The 20,476-nt window shown below is 39.8% G+C and overlaps 1 protein-coding gene across 1 annotated transcript in view; it reads left to right on the top strand.

Annotated features, from left to right (window-relative positions):
- Nucleotides 1–18,761, top strand: part of ankrd10a (ankyrin repeat domain 10a) — a 32,442-nt gene extending 13,681 nt beyond the window's left edge. Inside the window, exons 4-6 of the mRNA XM_018728505.2 lie at nt 12,163–12,398; nt 12,994–13,080; nt 17,663–18,761. Coding sequence (XP_018584021.1) covers nt 12,163–12,398; nt 12,994–13,080; nt 17,663–18,135 — 796 coding nt within the window. The 3' untranslated portion in view covers nt 18,136–18,761. The remainder of the gene's footprint in view (nt 1–12,162; nt 12,399–12,993; nt 13,081–17,662) is intronic.
- Nucleotides 18,762–20,476: the final 1,715 nt, after the last annotated feature.

The following is a 20,476-nucleotide window of genomic DNA, read 5'->3' as shown; positions in this document are numbered from 1 at the left end:
TAAGGTACAGAACTGTTGTTGTTATGAATGTTACCTGCAGTTTTAACCATTATGCTTAAGATGTTTTCTAATCACCTGTCACCCTTTCCCTTATGAAAGTGACATTATGATAAACTTGCTGCAGAAAAATTATTAAAGCTGTTATAAAAAAAGAAAGAAAAAAAACTACACGTCTCAATGTTTTGCAGCTATTGAATTGGAAATGACTTGATTTTTTCAAGTAATCCTAGAAAGGGGGAGCATTCCAAATAGACACTGCTGAGTCTGCCACAAGTGCTTCTGCGAAAACCTTACAGTTGTGGCATTGAGTGTTCTCAGTATCGCTTCGTATCTACACACTGGCAAACCGTTGAGGTATTTCTTGCGGTGATTGGTTTTAATGCTAGGAATACAGTTAAGATAGTCCTTGTTTAGACCTGCATGCTTTGCTTATCTAATTGTTAAAATTTTTTTCTGTATTTTTATTTTAATTTAATTTGTAATCTAACAATAGGAATACTGTTAGCTCAGGTCTAATCAGAAATGTTTGTCACAATTCAGATGCAAGCATGGTTCTAGTCTTTCAGTTTCTGAAGGTGATATATTAGCCAGAAAAGCTATGACAAGTTGTATGTATATTCAGAACTGAAAAGCAAAGCATATCAGGAACCAAAAAAATTAAATGCTTCCTTTTTTGTGTCCCTGACCAGGGACTTATTTTGTATGTGATCATGTGTGAACAAGCATTCCCACACCTGGTATTTGATGCAAAGCTTTAAGATGAACAGCGGGTCTCACACTCAGTGCCAGAGACAGTGGTTTGCGTGTAGATTTCTCTTGTCATTTCACCTTTAAGCTTTTGTTTGTGCTATTAGTACATTTAATTCTCCACTGATGTTGGAGAAATGAGAGAAAGCAGAGTATTTGAACAGTGTGATGCTGGAGTGCTCCATGACACTTACTGACTTTTGCACCAGTATAACAAAGTACGCATCTGTGTGGAGTATGCATTGGAAACATTACGTCATGGGGTTTCAAAACCCCTCGTCTGTTTTATCCTGTTCTGGGGTCTCCCCTAGTGTTTGGGGTCCCTGTAGTGATTTGGCTTTCTACTGTTGGCTTCATATAAATTTTTCTACAGGCCACCAGGGAGCCAGTCAGGGTAGCCAGACATCTGAGCTCTGTTTACACAGGGTTCTGTAAAGGATAAGCCACACTTGCTCGATTGACATTATGGGCTTTAACCCTATTACTTTTCATACTGTTGCTCAATGCCTTCATACACCGGCATATACGATAGTACAGTATCTGTAGTACTTAAAGCAGTTTTTAATGGAGATTTTCAAAGAACTTCTTAACATGCTCATGGGAATCTTTCAAAGAAATCATTTTAAGCACCGCATTAGATGCTAGGAACTTGATGTAAAGGTTAGAAGCTTCGGGGCCCTTTTTGTTCACTTGAACATGATCTAGAAAGTTGCAGAAATCCCAATACCCATGAGCTGCAGCCCCATGTACTAACAAATCCTTTGCAGAACCCTTGGTGTATTCCCAGAGGCTGGCACAACAATGGCCCAGACAGTTGCTGATATCACTCTGTTTTCCGGGCTCATTGTGGTCCTGTTGGTATTTTTGGACTTGTTGCGGAAGGGTCTGAACTGGGTTATTTTTACTACTGTTGTTATTTCATTATGCATCTGGAGTTGTATATATCTTCTAGCATGGAAGATTTACATAGTCATTTACTTTGTGGTATCTCAAAATTTGAGCATTGTTTTAAAGCTGTCAGTTTTAGATAATGAACTTTAATAAATTATGATACACAAGCCAGTTTAGCCTCACTTTAGGTTTTAGTCAACTGAATTTATAACAGTGTAAGTCTACAGTTAGTTCCACAGTTGAATCTGCCATCAAATAATGCAGTGCTTCCTTTTGGACTCCTAACTTGCAATGATCTTTACTTATAGTCTGATGTGTTATTTTTGAATAATTGAATAGTAGTTATTTTTAATATTTATTTAGCTGGCACTTTAAGATTTTAGATAATTTATATAGTGATTTACAGCACGTTCCGTGAATGATTTGAGGTAAGTACCTTGACCGTGGGTACTACAGCAGCAGTGGGATTTGAACCAGGAACCTTTAGATTGCAAGATTATGGCTCTAAACCAGACACTACCTGCTACCCTAAATGAAAAGGAAAATGTAAGAGATAATAATCAAAGAGGTCTTTTGGCATTTCTGTTCTATTCTCATTGTACAGTTTGCTGCCAAAGCATACAGTATTGAATTCAACCCTGTCCACATAAAATTCTACTTTAAAGCTTTAAACTTTACTGGTTATTAAAAAAAAAAAAAAAAAAAAAAAAAAATTCCTTTCAAAATCATCATGCATTCAGAATAATTTTTGCTTGATAGGCATTTAACATGCATATGGATGTAAACCCTAGTAGTCCACCACCTGCATTTATTGTGATGATTGGACACAAGCCCTTTTAGGTAAGGTTTTAATAATGTGATATTTCTTTCATATTACGAGAATTATGTTGACAAAAAAAGCACTTCTCTTCAGTACATACTTTGTTTTATCAGCAGTTTTTGAGCACATCAGGAGAGCTGGTTAGAGAATCATAAAAATGTGGAATATAGTCTAAGAATTCTTAGTAGCCAAATTCCCAAATGGTCAAGCATTCCTCCACAGACACACTAGTAGTTAATACATGGTGTTTTAAGATTGTTGCAAGGAGGATTGATGCAAAACTGTTTTTTTTTTTTTTTTTTGCTTCTCTATGTTCTACCACACATTTATCTTTGGTAGGGGTAATTTTTTCCCCCTCTTAGAATGTGGGTATATTATCCATCATCAACAACCGCATGTCCTGAGCGGGGCCCGCGGCAAGCCGGAGCCTACCCGGCAACACCGGGCGCAAGGCTGAAGGGGGACGCACCCAGGACAGGATGCCAGTCCGTCGCAAGGCACTCCAAGCAGGGCTTGGACCCCAGACCTGCCACACAGCGGGCACAGGCCAAACCCGCTGCACCACTGCCCCCCCCCGGTATATAATGTTACATTCTATTAGATAAGTAACATTTTAGTGTATCATTAATCAAGGCATGTGTTCACTCAGCAGCTCATTTAAGCACCTGAGTTGTTGTTTTGCCACAATCTGCTGCTGATTGAAGAAACCGCACAGTTCAAATAATCTAGAACCAAACTTGCAAGTACGGTACGTTTGTTGTGTGAAGTCACATTTTGCGGTAGACTGAGAAACTGTAGGAGTTGGTTTTGCGGCAGTCAAATTAATTTTGAGTCTCATTTGGATTTATCAGGCTCTTGATTGTCAAGTAAGTGTAATCATTGTAATTAGTGTTGCTGGTACTCCACAAATTACATAAATTTGTGTTAAAACTAACATGCTTGTTCGACCATTATGTGAATTGTGCAGTGTATTCAATCAGAGCTTAATCACTGATAATTAAGAGCCCAGCAAACATGAAAACCCCTAGCCACAAATGAATGATGTATTTCAGGCTTGCCACACAAACTTAGTGTTCAGTAAATGAGATCCTCTGTAATACTTCTGTAGACAATCATTTTGTATTAAAATTTCTTGAGGTAAAAAAAAAAAGATTTTACTAAAATAGGAAGTAGTAATATACTCATCATTATTATTTGCTGTTGTAAAATCCAGTTTTATCAGTTATGAAAACCTTTGTCTAAATTTTGCTGTTTTAAGATGCTTCTCAGAAGCCAGAGTCTGAGCACACTCATCCCTCACATAATGGGGTCCTGTATAATAAAAATTTGTTGTAATGGCTTGTGGGCAGATGCTTTTTGTTTTTTTTCCCCCATCCAGTGGGCTCATAAATTCATTACAGCAGCATTTTTGTTCATTAAGCTGCCATTTTACTTCCATAAATGTGCTTTTCATAATACTGACAAAGATGCTGCAGGTTGCACAACCACACCCATGTGTGCTCAACCGCAGGTGAATCCCAACAATGTTTATCCCTGTTTATCGGTTCAGTGCAGTCATTCATCATAGCAACAATAGCAAATTAACCTCAGAACCAATGCTCTAGGGAGTTTTTTTTAAATTACACAAGTTCTTTTATCCATGTGCAGAAACTTAATTATGCTTGCGTACCCATGTGCCACAATCATATAAACAGCTTTAACAACAATGTTGTCACACCATTATAAATAAAACTTAATGTTCACCATCAAATATTTGTTTCTAACACTATACAGACCCCAAAACTGCATGAATGCTTTACAGTCTGTCATAGAAAGTATTCTTTATATTGGAAACATTCTTGAGGCAAATTCTGAAAATGTGTCCATGTAGTGTCTCATATCCTGTGATTACGAGCTAGACTCTGCATCACTGTGACCCTGCACTGGAAAGCTATTGATAACTATTATTATAGCATAACTTTAAAAGACAAGCTAGCAATAATGTTTTTTAAAATAATATAGAATGCATTGAAATGGTCATTGACAGGCATATAAAAACTTTTTTGGTTTTCTCATTAATTTTAGTGGATACGTTTTTTCTCCACTAACATTTTTTTTTTTTTTTCTGTAAGAAATGGTTAGATCCCCTCATAATGGGAATAAGCCTGCAAGTTATTTCATCGAATTTACCCTGTTAATAGTGGGATTAGTGTACATTTTTAAAACAAGGAACCATAGTTATAAGCGATACATAGTGTCTTATGCAGAACACAAATAGGCAAACTAATTTAGCAGGGCAGCAAAAATATGCTGCCAGATCTCAGAAAGGTTTGACTTGTTATAGTGTATTAAGAGTGATTGTATGCTCTGTGTTTTGCTTAGTGCTTTTAGGTGTAAATGGAAACTTTCATTTTTCCTGTAAAGGAATCACATGTGTTCTTACAGAAGTTAAACTTGTATCAGTAGGGGGCTACCTGAATACAATTTACATTTACATTTATTCATCTAGCAGATGCTCTTCTCCAAAGTGATGTACATTTCATAGAAAATACAATTTGTGCTTTACCTTAGGAGAAAGAAAGACGTAGCTGCAGATGTATGACTCTTAAGTACAGTTAGTTTGCTTCCTTCACCATATCCACCGATGTTCATCACACAAGTAGCTGCATGAAACAGAATATCGCTGATACCTGAACACCTTCCTACTAGTTTTTTTTTTTTTTTTTTGAGCTACATATAAACAATTTAAAGTGTAGGTTCCAGGTGTACTGAACATTAAAAAAACTGATGGAATTTGGCCATCCTATATGTTTGTTTATTGTTTTTTAAAAAAATAGATGAGTTTCTTTTACTTGAAAACAGAAGAAAGCTGCTGTCAGTGTTTTTTTATGTGTGTACAGCAGACTTTATGTTAGTATAATCACTCTACCAAGCATTGCATACAGCTGATTTCCGTCTTACCAACTTAACGGAAATGAAAACTTGGTTTGTCGGTTTCTTTGTTAGTTGAATGTTACATGAAGTTGGTGAGGGTCTCGTCATCTAGCATACAATTCTGTATGTGGGCATCTGTGTAATGTGTACTGGCATAAACGGTGGCATTGAACTTAGTGATTGTACTTTGAGAATCACATCGCTCTCTCTCAGCCTGTTGATGAAGTGCATTTTTGTTTACTCTGAATTGTATGTTGCCTTGGAGGAAAACATCTGCTAAATTAATAAATACAAATGTCAGCAACCCTTATAGTTCCGTGGGGAGGCAGACAAAAGTTAAGCCTTTTGGGTAAGAACACAGCGATGCAGCTGACTGGTTCTCTCTCTCTCCCTGACTCTTTCTGGTGAGCTGGGATGACTTGGTCTAGGTATTTTGAATTCCCTGAGAGTAGTAGTTGAGACACGTAAATAAGAAAGTTCAATAAAGACCTGTGGAGCAGAGCTAGACCAAGAAGTTTAAACTCATCTGTTGCTCCAGGATCCATTTTCTCCCTACATATCACACAGAATTTACTAATACCCAATAAGTGATAATTGGAAGAAATTTAAAAAACATCAGTTGTATGTTATTTACCTGTAGGGCAGACCTGAACCTCACTTCAACTTGGACCCTAAGGTATTACCTGGTGGTACCGAGGGTGGAAAGGCAGCACTGCATTAATGGCTCAAAAATGGTAGATGTAGAAGCCAGAGGATCATCTATAGCTTGTTGACCTTCTCTTTGTTTCTTTTCTATCTTTGCTTCTCTTTTGAAAAGCACAAGCAAGCTCTCACTATCAGTAGAATGGATAAAGCTTTGGTGCACATTTGAATTGTTATGCTAGCTCTCTTTTTAAAAAAATAAATGTGAAATTATTCAACAAGTTGGTAACACTGAAAAGTTTATGTAAAACTTTGTAAGCAGGGGACCAACTGTTTTAATACAGTCTTGCATCTTCCTTTGCTTGGCTATACTGTATTGGAGATTTTTATGCTCTACAGCCACAACATGAATGAATTTAGAACTCATGGTTCAGCCCAGTTTTCATTTGTAAACCTGTGATCACAAGGGCACTATCTCAAAACATTTTTAAATTTATAAGCAACATAACATACAACATATGAGTACTTATTTGTGTTATTTGCATAGTTACAGTGTTGGCTGTTGTACAGTGTGAGTGTGAATTGAATTAAGTAGGTACTGATGCTGAGTATATAGTCAAAAAGTATAAAGATGTTTTTAAAGAAATTAAGACCTTCTATACAGGATCTCCCTGCCACCTCCTTTAAGTCAATACAGCTGCTTCTTAGAGCTCTTTGTATTACAATTCTTAGTAAAACTAAGTAGTCAACATTTATATTCATGTTTATATTTATAAATACAAATTTTAATTTGTTTAAAAAAAAGGTTTTAATAAACCTTTACTCTTCATCATAATGCATGGGACATGTTCAGGTTTATAGGGAATCAGTACAGTAGGTTATAAAACGTGCGCAAATGAGGTTAATGTACCACAACTGTATCTAGACGTGCTTGTGGTTCCAAGCGGTACCCTGTAAATGCCTTCAATTCCGTTGGCACGATACAGCTCTGCCACCCCCACAAGTATGGTTGCTGCCTTATTTCTACATCGAGGTTGTCCTTCATGCCCACTGTAGAGCCAGAGGTTGTTTCAGGAGAATTAGACAGCTATGCCTCTCGGAGACTCATTCAGTCAGCGTTCTGTGGGTTTAGCGGATGTGTGAGATACTTGTATTTCTTCACTTTCCATACAGAGTCACATCTTATGTTCTAATCTTTGTTTTAATATAGCACTGTACAGGTGGTAGAGAAATGAATGGACAACCCATGAGGAAGGTTTTTGCATGAAAATATTGTCTATGTAGGCAAACCATATACATTATTCATTTCTTTTTTACAGTGGTTATTTTTCTGTACAGAACATCATGTACAGCACCAGTCAAATGTTTGAGTGTAATTTCTGGAAACTATCCCCCCCAAGAACCCATTGATTGACAAGACTGAACAGATATCAGCCAACACATCTTCCCAGCTCTGTTGCAGCAATCTGCAGAGATGCAGGGTACCTTGGGCTTACTTTGACTATGATGTCCTTTTTGGTCCTATACAAGTGTTGCCCAGGTGGATTCAAAATTTTGACCGGTACTGTACATATAGCCTGGGGAACAGAAAGACATGACCAAACTGTGATGGCAGAGAAAATAAAGTGCATATCCCAGAACCTCAATGTACAGATATTCATAGTAATATGAACCAAGTGCCACTGTGAAAGAACAGTTTAGAGACTTTTGTTTGTGCTTGTGCAGTTACCAAATTTGAGTATGGCACCCCATTGGTCAGTGCTGTCTTCCAGCCTCTTCTAACAACTGTTCAATAGTGTCTGTTCCTGGATCCAGTCACTCAGTGTGGAATGGCACTGGACCTCACTCTTGGTTTCTGTGACGGTGCATTTCTTGACAAGATCAAAAACAATATTACCCATCCCAGATGCTTCAACTGCATTAAGAAATATTTCCCCCAGGAGTGCTGTATTTTACAATGGCAATGCTGCAGTACCCAGAATGCATTTTTGTTGGCTGATTTGAGGGTCAAAAAGACTCACCAGTCTGTTTTCTTTGCAGTTGCTCCACCATAATCCCTTCTAAAAAGAATTAATTGTGGAACCCAGTTCTGTGTTTCTCCATAATGGATTGAGACTCTTTTCTGCTCAAGACTGCACACTGTGCTCCAGCAGCTCATAAAGTGACCTTATGTTTGGGATGTCCAACTTGTTTCAGTTACCTCTACATTGCCCAGGAGTTAAGAGCTACACAGAAGTTAGAATGTATTCCTGAACACAACACATAAGGGAGCACACATCAAGGCGGCTGTTTCATATGACTATATGAATGCTCTGGTGTAGGAACGCTTCTCATCTCGTACTGTGCTTCTTACTAAATCCCGTGGTGTTGCTTCTCAGATGGGCTGAGAGCAGAGTTTTCCGTGCGAAGGTCCTGTATACATGACTTACTGGTTCAGAGACTCTGGTACCTCAGCGTTTCCCTTTGCTAAATGGACAAGTCCTGGTGGGAAAAGGCAGGTTTTTCAGCTCTGCTTTAATGTTACTGAATGCAGCAACTTTTAAAGTGTGAACTCCCTGTTTGAAGAGTATAATACACCAGATTCTCGAGGACAGCTGGTTTAGCTTGAAACATGTGGTCAGTAGTTTGCTCAGTGTTGATATTTGCTCTTAGTGCAACACGAAACGGGCATCTCTTGGCTAATCCTGTGTATTTATGTAAAGTTTGATTATTTTCTTTTGTGGAAGTCTTCAGAAGGCTGGTACTCATCGGTATAGAAGATGTTGTCCAGGTGTTTGAAAACATGATCTCTCTGGCACAGGAAGAGTTTACTTACTGAGACCCGCTAGTCTTCTCGCTCTGGAAAATGTTAATTCTTTCTCAGCGTTGAAAGTTTTGGAAGCATTTAATTTTTTAAAATAAGTTTGTTCAAGGATGTATGCAAGTCAGTCAGTCCTTTTATTTCAACAAATTTTAGCACTTGAAACTCTTTAGATATCTTATTTCTAATGCTAATTTTGTTTTCTTTGTGATGTTTTTGTGACACTGTTATGGAAGTGAATTCGTTTAAAAATTCTGCATTTAAATATTCCAAGATACTGCACTGCTCTGGTGAGTTTGTGAATAAACAAACAGCACCAAAATAATGAAATTTGACCTGGTATTGAATGTCACTTGTCCATTTGGGTTGCTGCACCCGACTGCCTGTTGGGATTCACATTAGGTAAGAAAAAAATTACTTTCCTCACGGTTGTCACCACGAACTCGGGCAGTTTTTTTGCCGTTTAAGTTTCAGGGCTTCTAAGTTGAATCAGGTTTTTTTTTTCTGGCTGAATGTGTGCATCTGCAGGATTTGGGCCTGCTAATGTGTAGATGTGTGTGAGCAAATTCTGCTTTGGCCATCTATGGAAGCAGGGTGGTTTCCCTCTTTCCAGACTGGAAGTACAGAGTCTGTGACAGGGCTGGAGAGGCGTACAAAGGAGCCCTTGTTCCCTGTGTGGAGAATTCACTGTATGATTTCATGGCCTTTAATTTTAACGGCAAGTGCCAGACACTTGGCTGCCAGTAGAAATGTTTTGATGTCTGGCACCCGTGACACTTTGTGGCCGAGTTCTGCGTCTCGCATTCAAAATGGCTGATTGTCGTCATCTATGCCTTAGAAAGGGCAGGTTGCCATTAAAGCAGGGCTACGCTGAATTATACAACAGAATAGTTATTTTATGTCGATTGTTTTTGAAAATTTTTAAGCATCGGGAGCCTAAGATGTTTTGAATCAAAGGGGCTGCTTTTTCCTGATTAGTTGCTGAGAAGGGAGATCACTTCTGGTAATACATGCAGCAACAACTCTGTGGATCCAAGTATTTGGTTCACTATAGTAGTTCAAAAAGTGAATCGTTTTGATCTTAATCTCAGGCATAACTGGGCATAAGTACTAACTAAAAGGTTCTGATAATAAGCACTTCCTGGCTGCCTACATCAGGTGGTACCGTTCTCAGCCCAAGAACTCAGTCTTTGTGTGAGAACAGTAGAGGAGCCTTTGACTCGACCACCTTAACTCCTCGTAGGGATGTCTCTGGATATTTTCCTTTCTGCTGAAGGTATTTATTGACATGCAATAATCCAAAGGGCAAGATTGCAATGAAGTAATTCGGTAAGAAGGTCGAAATTGAAACACTTCACAAATAACATTTTAAAGCAAATGCGGTAATACACCTGTAGTCTTACAGTACATATGGAGAAGTCTGCTTGGTGTTTTTGATTTACTTCTTGCAGCATGAGCATCAGTCCAGATGGGAGAATCCTCAGACATTCTGTACCACTAATGTTGAAGTCTTTCATTTATGTAGACGATTGTATTGTGTGGTAAGAAGAAACCCAGAGCTTTTGCTGTTTCAGACCGTAATGCCGTGATGTGCCAGGGTTATTGTAAGAGGACTTGCATGTGACCAAGTGTTTCTGTTGACATTCCATAGTGGTAGTAAATTGCTCATATGGTTGTATGCAGTGGTTTTGGTAGCTGTTGCAGAGGCAGTGAGGATGTTCAGGGCTGGTGCAGTGCGGTGCAGTGCAGGCGCTCTGGTGAGCAACCCCAAGTGGCAGTCACATCTATTTCATTGCCTAAAGACTGGGGAGTGGGAAGGGAAAACAACTATGTGCCGGTAAGTGCAGGACCTAATAATTATGCATTACGTTTTGTTTATTCACAAGCTCCTAGAAGCATTAGCTTCACACTGCAATGGGAGATGACAAATATTTATGTGATGGATGAGGCTGAATCACTGATGAGATATTTTAACCTTTGGCTTAATGTAGAGGGTTAATGGTAGGAACTTTGGGGAATGAGTTTCTTCTTTCTTTGGTTCTTGTGCAGGTTCTTGCTTTATGGGCAGCATCGCTTTCCTTCAGCTTCTCACCTTCACCTCAGTGTCTACCTGCTTCCTTTTGGTCACTCTGCCTCTTCTGCTTTTGGACTCCTCTTTTCAATATTTTGTAAATGTACAATGCACATATGTTCCTCAAGTATGCAGTGGATTTTCACATCTTTGCTAATAATTAACTTCTGCTTCCTAACTTCTGTAGTTGTTGTGATTTTGGCTTGGCCTAAGAGGAATTCCCACAAAGAAATTTTTTTATTTCTCCAAGTATGTGATCACCTTGGGACGTCCACTGAAGATCTGGATTTTTTTTCAACATATTTCCTTCTTTATGTGTAACGTCAAATCACTTGTATAGCAACAGATTTGAAAGAGTAGGGTAGTAGAGTTGCATGTAAACACTAACTTTAGACTTTGTAAAGGCTACTTTCTGCTAAGATTACATGTAAGATGCAATGAAGATGGAAGACTCTCCCAGCTTGAAGGCACAGTGTCCAAATGAGCAGCACTGGAAGACTCAAGATGGATGTTGTCATTTATGGCCTTTTCAACTCGACAGCCCAAAATTCATTCTTGAATATCACACGCTTGGCAGCTTGGAATTCATCCGTGAACATCACCTGTCACTTCAGAACAGCAGAATGACGTGGTGCATATTGTTAAACAGTTTGGAACTTCTTTCTAATGGCCTCATCTTTTATCTCTGCAAGATACAACTTCTAACATTTCAAATACAACTTTTTATGATGTACCAGTTCTATAGCCATGGATGTGATTAATGATTAAAGCTTTTTGGGCACTGTCCATCTTTTCATCTGTCATCTCTTTTGAATATGTGGATGATAAAAGCTAATTTTTAAATTTCGTCCTGAAGAAAGCAGTTTTAATTTGCAGCATATCAAAACAATATTCCATTAACATTCTGGGAAAAATGAATCAGGTGCATCAGAGGTCTTTGCCTTATACTGATTTTAAAAGATGTTGAATGCAGAAGGTATTGTGGGTTTTGCTTTGGGCACTTAGTTTGCATCTGCAGTACTTTTTCATCTCCTATTGCAGTGTGTATCTCAAAATTTGATGTAAGGATTGGGACTTCTCTTTGCATTTTTAATTTCTTGATGTACTAACAGTTGTTTATTAAAGCTGACAATGTAAAATAGCTCACTGTCCATATCACCTTCAGGTAAATAACTGTCAGTGGTAGGGCAGCAGAGACAGACAGAGAAGTGTGTGACCTGTGTGTGTGTGCACGGCAGCGATAGCGCGGCGACTGATTGGCTCTTTCTTATTGTGCAGCCTGAGAAACGCCAGTGGGCTCACCGCAGCTGACCTGGCCCATACCCAGGGCTTCCAGGAGTGTGCCCAACTCCTCTCTAACGTGCAGAACCAGCTCAATGAATTCTGCCCCAATGGGGCCCCAAATGGGCACCACCCACAAACCCGAGCGCCAAGCCTCTTCAATGGGGCACCAAACAGAAAGAGGTCACTTGAGTGCATGGAGTCCGGTCACATCAAGAAGGCCAGATCGGATGGTAGGTCTCCACCTGCTCTTCTACAGCTGGGTCTGGGTTCGGCATTTACCAAGGAACCTCTTCTGACAAGCAACTTCAGAGATGCTTAAAGCATGAACGGTTTGTAGCCCCACAGACAGAAAGAATCACTTGGTTCTGTGCACAACTGAAGTTTGAGTAGGTGACAGTTTTTCCTTATTAAATGGATGCTTCTTCCTTTTCCACAATAGACTTGCTCACATGACACCTTAGCTGCTGTGGAACACCAGGGCTTTCTTAACCCATAGCTGTTCCTTCTCGCAGTACTGAGAGAATGTGAGACATGGCTTTGTTCAAAGCAAACAGCTCTCTGTGGCTGAGTAAGTGAATTAAGGGTTGTACTGTGCTTACCCTTTTCCGACATCCTGCAGTGATGTAATTCACTGTTTTTATTGGGCTCTTGGAAACCTGAGTAATCGAGCCCTGAACGGTTTCCAGGCAGCTGGTTGCAAGGAATCATGAGCATAGTTTCTGCACTCTACCAAAACATCAGATGCCAGGAGACATTAGATCAAAGTTTGAAAATGTTGCCTGCCCAGCGGGACCTCACCTCAACCCTGTGACTGTTCACTCGCAGGCCCGGACTCGCCCATGAAGATTTTTGGAAGCGTGGGAGAGGAGCTGGAGAGCATGCACATGGAGTCGTCCGCAGCATTCAGTTCAGGTGGGCCTGGAGCCTTTCTGTTTGACCCCAGCAGGCCTGAGAGCACGCAGGACCATGCAACTATGGAGAGTGCTTCTGCACCCAGAGAGCTGGAGATTTTCACCGTGGCCTCCATGCAGATCCCGTGCCGCTGTACTAATTCCTACGCTTATTTGTAATGACTCAACACCAATTCATAGTTTAGTCACCCAGGGTCCTCTACTGTTAGTCCTCCATTTGTACACCAGACTGACTCTGCAGCTCTTCCTACATTTAGTGACAGTGGGTGATTTTGCATGGCGGTTATAAACGTACCCTTATACATAAATGCATTAAGTATACATATCCAGAAATATTTACTCTTAAATGTAGATATTTTGTGCATATTGCCTTTTTTCACCAAGTGTGCAAAATGCTTAAAACCTTTTTATTATAAACATAAAATTACATGTATGTATAAACTATTATGCAACTGTCAGCATTAAGGCTTAATTTGTTTTGCATTTTACATGTGTAGCTCTTTTACATTTGACTGGACAAAGGATATCCATTTTGAGTTTTGTTTTGCACGCACCCCCCCCACCCACTTTTGTTCAATATTTGTAGAGTTATCCCATAAATCCCCAGGATGCCTTTCTTTGTGTTTCTTTGTGTTGCACACTGATGGTAGCCTTACCTGTATTAGTGTAACAATTTCAATGAACGTTGTCCAGCACACGGGTAACCAGAACTTTCCATGGAGGGAGCTTGTTGGTGGACCTCGATGAGCAGTGGATGAACGGTTATCCTACAGTGTGACATTAGTATGCACCGAGCAGCAAAATGACGAAGAGCCTTTAAACACTGGGGGACTCAGCATCGGGAAATGTGCGATTTCCACTGATTGCAAGTGTTTGTCTCAACTCTCTTTTTGTCTTTCTCAGTCCTTTGGATGGCTAACATTTTTTCTGTGTTGATACTGTTTGAGTTCTAATTTGTGACAATCCTGCAATTTTTAATACCCTCATTCTTTCATTATGCCAAAGCAAATTGTAGATGAATGTGAGAAGAATATACACAGAAATATATGGTGTGCAGCTCATTCAAAGCTTGTATAAAGTTGTAAAAGGTGCTTCTTAATCATGACACCCTGGCTAGCAGGTATACTGGTCCTGTGTGAGAGGCTGTTAATAGTTTTTAAGTCCATTATCTCTACTGTCCTGAGTGTGACAGTCGTTTTGGTGTTTAGCAATGGAAATTTGACTTGCTTTCTGGCTGTTTTGTACTTAAATCTTCACATAGCCTGTAGAGTATTCCTGGGTAGCATTAGTGAAATAATTAAAATAATTCTTCTGATCAAGTAAAACCAAGTGGTAACATGTAAGTGTATACGTGGAATATGAAATACAGTAATTGTTAGTTACTTGCATTAATGTAATCCTTTTTGTAGACAACTTCATTTACTGAAATCAAATTTTTAAAAAATATTTAAAAACTTATTTTAAGCGCAGTAACTTTCACTCCATTTTTTATGCACATGATTTTTTTTTTAAAAGGCCAGTACAGTGTACTCTGAGGTTTTTCAGCAATGTTCATCTAATGGAAAAAATGTTTGACTGGCATGCATGATTGCGGTGTGACGGCTTTGTCCGAAGGCTCTGTATCGTGAACTCATTAAATAATGAAACAACTGAGAACCAGTGTGCTTCTGGATGTTAGTAGATTTGAACTCTCTCTGCCTTTGTGGCTGTTTGTGTGTGTGCAAGAGTGTATTATACCTTTCCTTGTGAGCTGTCAGAGCGGGGACTGCAATGTAGAGTTGAATCCACAACACATCTGAGAATGTTTCCAGGTAACTCTGTTGTTTTCTCTGGGTCATAAGGCTGCACATACCTCAAAACAGTTTGCTCTGCTGCATTTTTGAAAAACACTGTTAGTAGCTCAAATTATTCTGGATTCCTCTGGTGTACACACTTAATAATGTTTGTTATTTTAAGAAAATCTTTACCATTTAACTTTTCCAGTTTCAAGTCTTGATCAGGATTACTTTTATTTTTCAGTTACAGCTGCAATTCATTGGAAATGAGAAGTAGATTGGGTGACGTTACAGTAATCTGTCCTTCCATCCATCCGAGTTCAGTAACTGTCTTTCTCTTCGTGGCGATCCAGAGCCTATGCCAAAAGCACTGGGTGCAAGGCTGAGGGGGGGGATACATCCTGGACAGGATATTACAGTAATATTTAAAAAACAATACAGCAATATCAGGAGCATGTATGAGGCTGTAAGAGTGACTTTAAGCGACATAATTTTCATTCCACCCTGAAAGGCTAAGATGGTGATTTTGTGAATAATTTTTAATAAAGGATATAATATGACGTTTTTTGTATTTTGGACATTTCAGGCAGGTGAATAAAATGAGTGCTCTTCCCTTATTGATCGACAAAACCTAATGAAATCCCCCAGTTCACTTTCAGTAATGTCACTACACTGGGTCCTTGTGTTATGAATTTTCAAAGATACAAGTTTTTAACTTTGTTTGTAAAAATATTGCATAGCGAATGAAACCAGCGTTTTGGCACCCAGTCTTTAGCTGGCAGTGAAGCACACCCAGATGGAGTAGGAATGTGTGACTGGATTAATTCCACTCACTTCCAGTATTTACAGCATGTGTCCAGCGTTCCTGAGTGTTGATCAACACTGTTGCAGGTTGCACAGGTTTGAAGGATAAGTCAGTCAGCAGTCTGCACTGAATTAAAGTTTGTGGAGTCTATGTTTTTAGTCTTTTTTTTTAAAACTTAGTTTAATGTAGCACAAAGTCGAATTAAAATGGAAGTGTTTAAGTCTCTTATTTGCTGTAATTGTAACTGAGACTGTGAAAGAACCTGCACAGTGACTATGTTAAGGTATACATACTGTACCACCATTACTGTGCTTTTGTTGATTAAATAGACAGTAAGGTTAGCTGAAAGTGGCCACATGGTTACAAACATTGCATGTGCTTGTTTGAACCTACTGACAGTCAGCATTTAACAGTAGTTTGTGGAAAGAACTTGTTTTAGTTATTAAAGTCGACTTAATTTTTATGTTTCAAGAAAAAAAGTCCTACAATGGACTGGCATGTTGTCCACAGTTTAGCCTCCTGTCTGTTGTTGGCAGCATAAGCTCCAGAAGGCAGCAATCCTGTAAGGTTTACCGAAAAGTTACACTGTATTGTAAAGCTTTCCTTGACTTACAAACAAATCAAGTTGGGAACAGACTTCTGGTCAGAACTGTTTGGCAGCTGAGAACCCAGTGTACAGGTGTCTTTTCCGTTTGTTGCTGTATTACTTTGTAGTGGTCATGTTGGAGATGCCACTGCATGTCCTTCAAGAATGGGCGTTACACATCCCTTAGGACTTGTGGGTGGCTTCTGGTGAAAACAGTGACGTGAAGCAGCTCTTTAGCTGACTGGCTGCACGCATATGGAAACACAGTCATGCCTAATTAGAAATTACCACTTTCTTTTTCATTAAACAGTGTGCACTTCACAAGGTAATTTTTCTGTTTCTCAGTTTTCTTTTAGGTCATAAACAGCTTGGGTGATTTACTCATCTTTGATTCAATCCTATAGTTAGAAGAAAGTTAATCCTAAAAGAATCCTATAGTTAGTTGGAAGATAAAACTGTGACTTTATTTATTTCTCTATTTCTCAGACTTTGTTGGTTTCGTGTTTGTCTTCATACTCTTGGCTCAGGCTTTCAAAACTTGTGCTTGATAGCAGTTGAGTAAAATGTATGAGAATTACTCCCTCTAGTGGTAAAATGGACTTGAAACAAGTGTTTTAATGTATTTTTCACCATTTCATTCCTTAGTCATTTCAGGTTTCTTGCATTTTACTGTATTTATAAATACTTAAATTATAGCCTTGCTGAGTAAAGGTACAAGACACATCATCTGTCCGCTGGAATCCAGGCTAAACGTTGATCAGCACACAACACTGGCTCTACTTTATGAAGTCCCTCATTTGTGTAATTCTTGCCTTTATCCTTTTAGCCATTAGACTGACTCTTGCTAAACATGTATAATTTACACACTGTGCCCTGCGTTACAGATGAAGGTTGCAAAGAATTTTTTTTTCTTTCTGAAAAAGAGCCTAAGGTGATTGTTTCACTCTGGGTTTCTGCCATTTCCTGGCAGAACAGTTGTGATGAGCTAAGGGTGACAGAGCTGAAGACTTAAAATCTGCATTGAAGCTGGAGCCAAGATATAAACCTTGTATACGGTATATTGTATAAAAGCTATGCTATACTGTTTCCAGCCTTATGAAAGATGAAGTCAAACATTTTTGTTAGGAATTGGTTTTTGATGTGCAATGCAGATGCTTGCTTCGGCCCGAAGCTCAGGCTGCCGTTTTTTTAGTTAACTAATAAAAGCATTTCATGGGGAGAAGCAGAAAAGTAGTTCTGTGCAAAACAAAATCAAAATGGATTTTTTTTTCTTTCAGTCCAAGTCTGTACTACAAGATCGTGCTTTTTAAGTTTAGTGAAGTATGTAACTTTACAAGTGAGTTTAACTTTTTTCTTTGTACCAAAGAAGTAAATTTAAAGGTCTCATTGAATAACATCCTCTCATTTTGAATGGCAGGTGACCTATTAGTTTTAGGCCTGAGGAACGGTCACATGCCTGAGAAGACTTTGGTGACCAATGGATTTTCCGCTAACGGATCGTGCCCCCAACCACACCTCAATGGAGAGCAGGCCTTGCTGGCCAATGGCTTCTCAGGTTCATGGGGGGTGATGGCTTCCCACACTGCTGAAAACGGGTCCCCTACACGGTTTCCCGAGCAAGGGTTAGGAGCTGGGGTCAGCAGCACCCCGGCAGACATGTGTGGTTCCCTGCACCTTGGCGACAGCCCCAGTGGCTGTGTTTCCCAGAGACCCCTGGAGCACACCGACCCGAGAGACAGCCTGCACTATGGACACTACCACGGCTTTGGGGACACGGCCGAGAACATCGAGGAAGTCAGCAGCCAGGTGGAACACGTTACGTCGATCAAGGCCGAGCAGCGGTACAAACACACCGTGCTGAGCACCATGCACCTCTACCACGGCTCATAAAGCGTTGTGCGTCCACAAGGCAGTCCGTCCGTGATGCTGGTGGCCAGCACCCACCAGTCAGGCACCAAATGGTTACCACTTCTTGTGGGAAATGTCCTGGTTTTCTGTTTTTTTTTTTTCTTTCCCAATAACTGTCAGTGCGCTTAGCACATGTGTTAAAATAAAAAAAGTAAAAAAACGAAGGTATACTAAAGGGAAAATTGTTTGCATTTACATAAGATACTAATAGTCGTACAATGAGTTTTTCTGCGTAGAGCTTTGTTCCTGTGTGCTGATTTTTGAAGTGCTGAAAGTGTAGAGAACTGAAAACATGAAAAGGGTGAATCTGCTTTGGATAATTGTTTTAACTTTAACGGAAGTGACTGATGACCTTTTTTTTTTTTTAGTTTGAAAGTGATAACTTGTGTATCCGTATGGATGTGTAGTGTATTTGTGCCAATGCTGAACTGACTGAACGTGGCACCAGCATTTCTGGTAGGTATAAATGAATCAGTACTGACTTCCTTTTTTATACTTGTTCAGTTAGCATTCTAACCATTTGAAACAGACTATGATGATGCCTGGTTAATTTTGTTTTGCTATAATTCTGTATTTACCTGATCACAATAAATATGATGGTCAAGGAATGAACCTTAATGTTCATGATTTCTAAAGCCCTCAACATATGTGAACACCACACATAAAATGTTCAAGTCACAATGAAATTATATTTTGTTAGGTTTATTCTTTTAGCAGACACCTTCGCTCATGGTGACTTACAAGCCTGAGTCAACAGAAGTTGAAGATCTTGCTAGAATTTTAATGGTGCAGCAGCAGGGCATATGGACTAGGTGGGAACAAGTGCTGGAATATGAGGTCTTGGCAGAGGGCTGAAGAGCAGAGACCCACTGTATTAAGTTCTTGTTCCTGCCGCATTATGATGAACAGTACGATGAGCACTGCTAGTGACAGCGTAAGACTGACGGTTGACTTAGGAAGACTGCTCCGGTTTCCAACCACCACTGCAGAAACGTCTCTGAGGCCAGGCATCGTGTTACTTTCTGAAGCTTCTAAGCTAGTCATCTTCTTGGAACTTACAGTTCCTTGTGAAGAACAGATGGAAAAGTTAATGAAGGAAGCGTGGTGAGGTATGAAGAACTGATGAAGCAGTGCCTCTCAAAAAACCGAAGGGCAAGGCGCATATCCACCGAAGTAGGCTGGAGGGCTTTGGTGGAAGCCATTGGATGGCAGTTGCTGTGCTGAGTATCACAGCAGGAAGGCTAGGAAAGGTTTTGAGAAGTTCTTACTGAGACTATGGAGAGGGCATGTATACGACTGTGGATCATCAGAGGTGGGCTGTGGGTTCAAAGTAGGGTTATCCTAACAAATTCCATGGACCGATGAACCCCATGGCTCGGTCACCAGGTGCAGGGTGTCTGATGTTGAAAGACCCAACACATACAGTGACCGCAAGTTACATCACTGATGATGTGCCCAAGTGCAACGCAAGATGAATGATGTAAATAGGGCTGAAGATTTCATTCTATAAACCATGAAAAAAATTCACCGATTCAAACTACGAGGTACAATATGTTTTTGATGCCCTTTATCGCAGTAGTGTTTATGTTGTCATTGTTATATACCTATGCCTGTGGTATTTTTCCATCTTCACATTTAACTTTCTGAAGCACAACTCAACTAGCTATTTGGAAGGTTTTTTACTACTTAGTTTACTGATCTTCGAAGCTGTCAGTGCCACATCTTAACATGTTTTCTAAAAGTACGAAAGAATGAAAAATCCATCATCAATGGAAATGCACACAAACACGGAGAGAACATGCAAACTCCAGACAGGTTCAAACTCACATCTGAACCCCTTGCCAAGGAGTTGCGAGGCACCAGCACTACCCACTGTCCCACCAAGAATGTTCAATGTTTTTGTATAAGGTATGAATTAAGCATTTGTTTCAAAAATTATAAATTGAAGCAGCTGTTCAGTCATTTTTGCGAAATGTGAGACCCAGTTTAACGTGAGGTGTTCCTTGCTGTCACAGCCAGTCATGCCCTGTAGGAAGCCTGCTCAGTGAGACAGTGTGAGTTGATCAGGGTCAATGGGCACATCACCGGGTGAAGCGTCCCTCTCTGCCTTAGTCTTTGGTCGTCCACAGTTGTTCAGATCCTGGAAACCGTTCTCCTGATTCTCAACATTGTTCTGCTACCTCAAACACTTATTGCTGAGCTTGTCTGTGCAGCTGATCAATTTGTGTTGTCTTTTGTCCAGACTAGCCTTTCTTTGGGGCGGGGTCAGGTTTGGCCAGGTCCTGCTTTCTGTAGGGTCTGGGGTTCGAGTCCCGCTTCGGGT

This window comes from Scleropages formosus, chromosome 14 (assembly GCF_900964775.1).
Source record: "Scleropages formosus chromosome 14, fSclFor1.1, whole genome shotgun sequence".
Lineage (NCBI taxonomy): Eukaryota > Metazoa > Chordata > Actinopteri > Osteoglossiformes > Osteoglossidae > Scleropages > Scleropages formosus.
The sequence above is the reverse complement of the archived record's forward strand: the minus strand, read 5'-3'. Positions and strand labels throughout refer to the sequence as shown.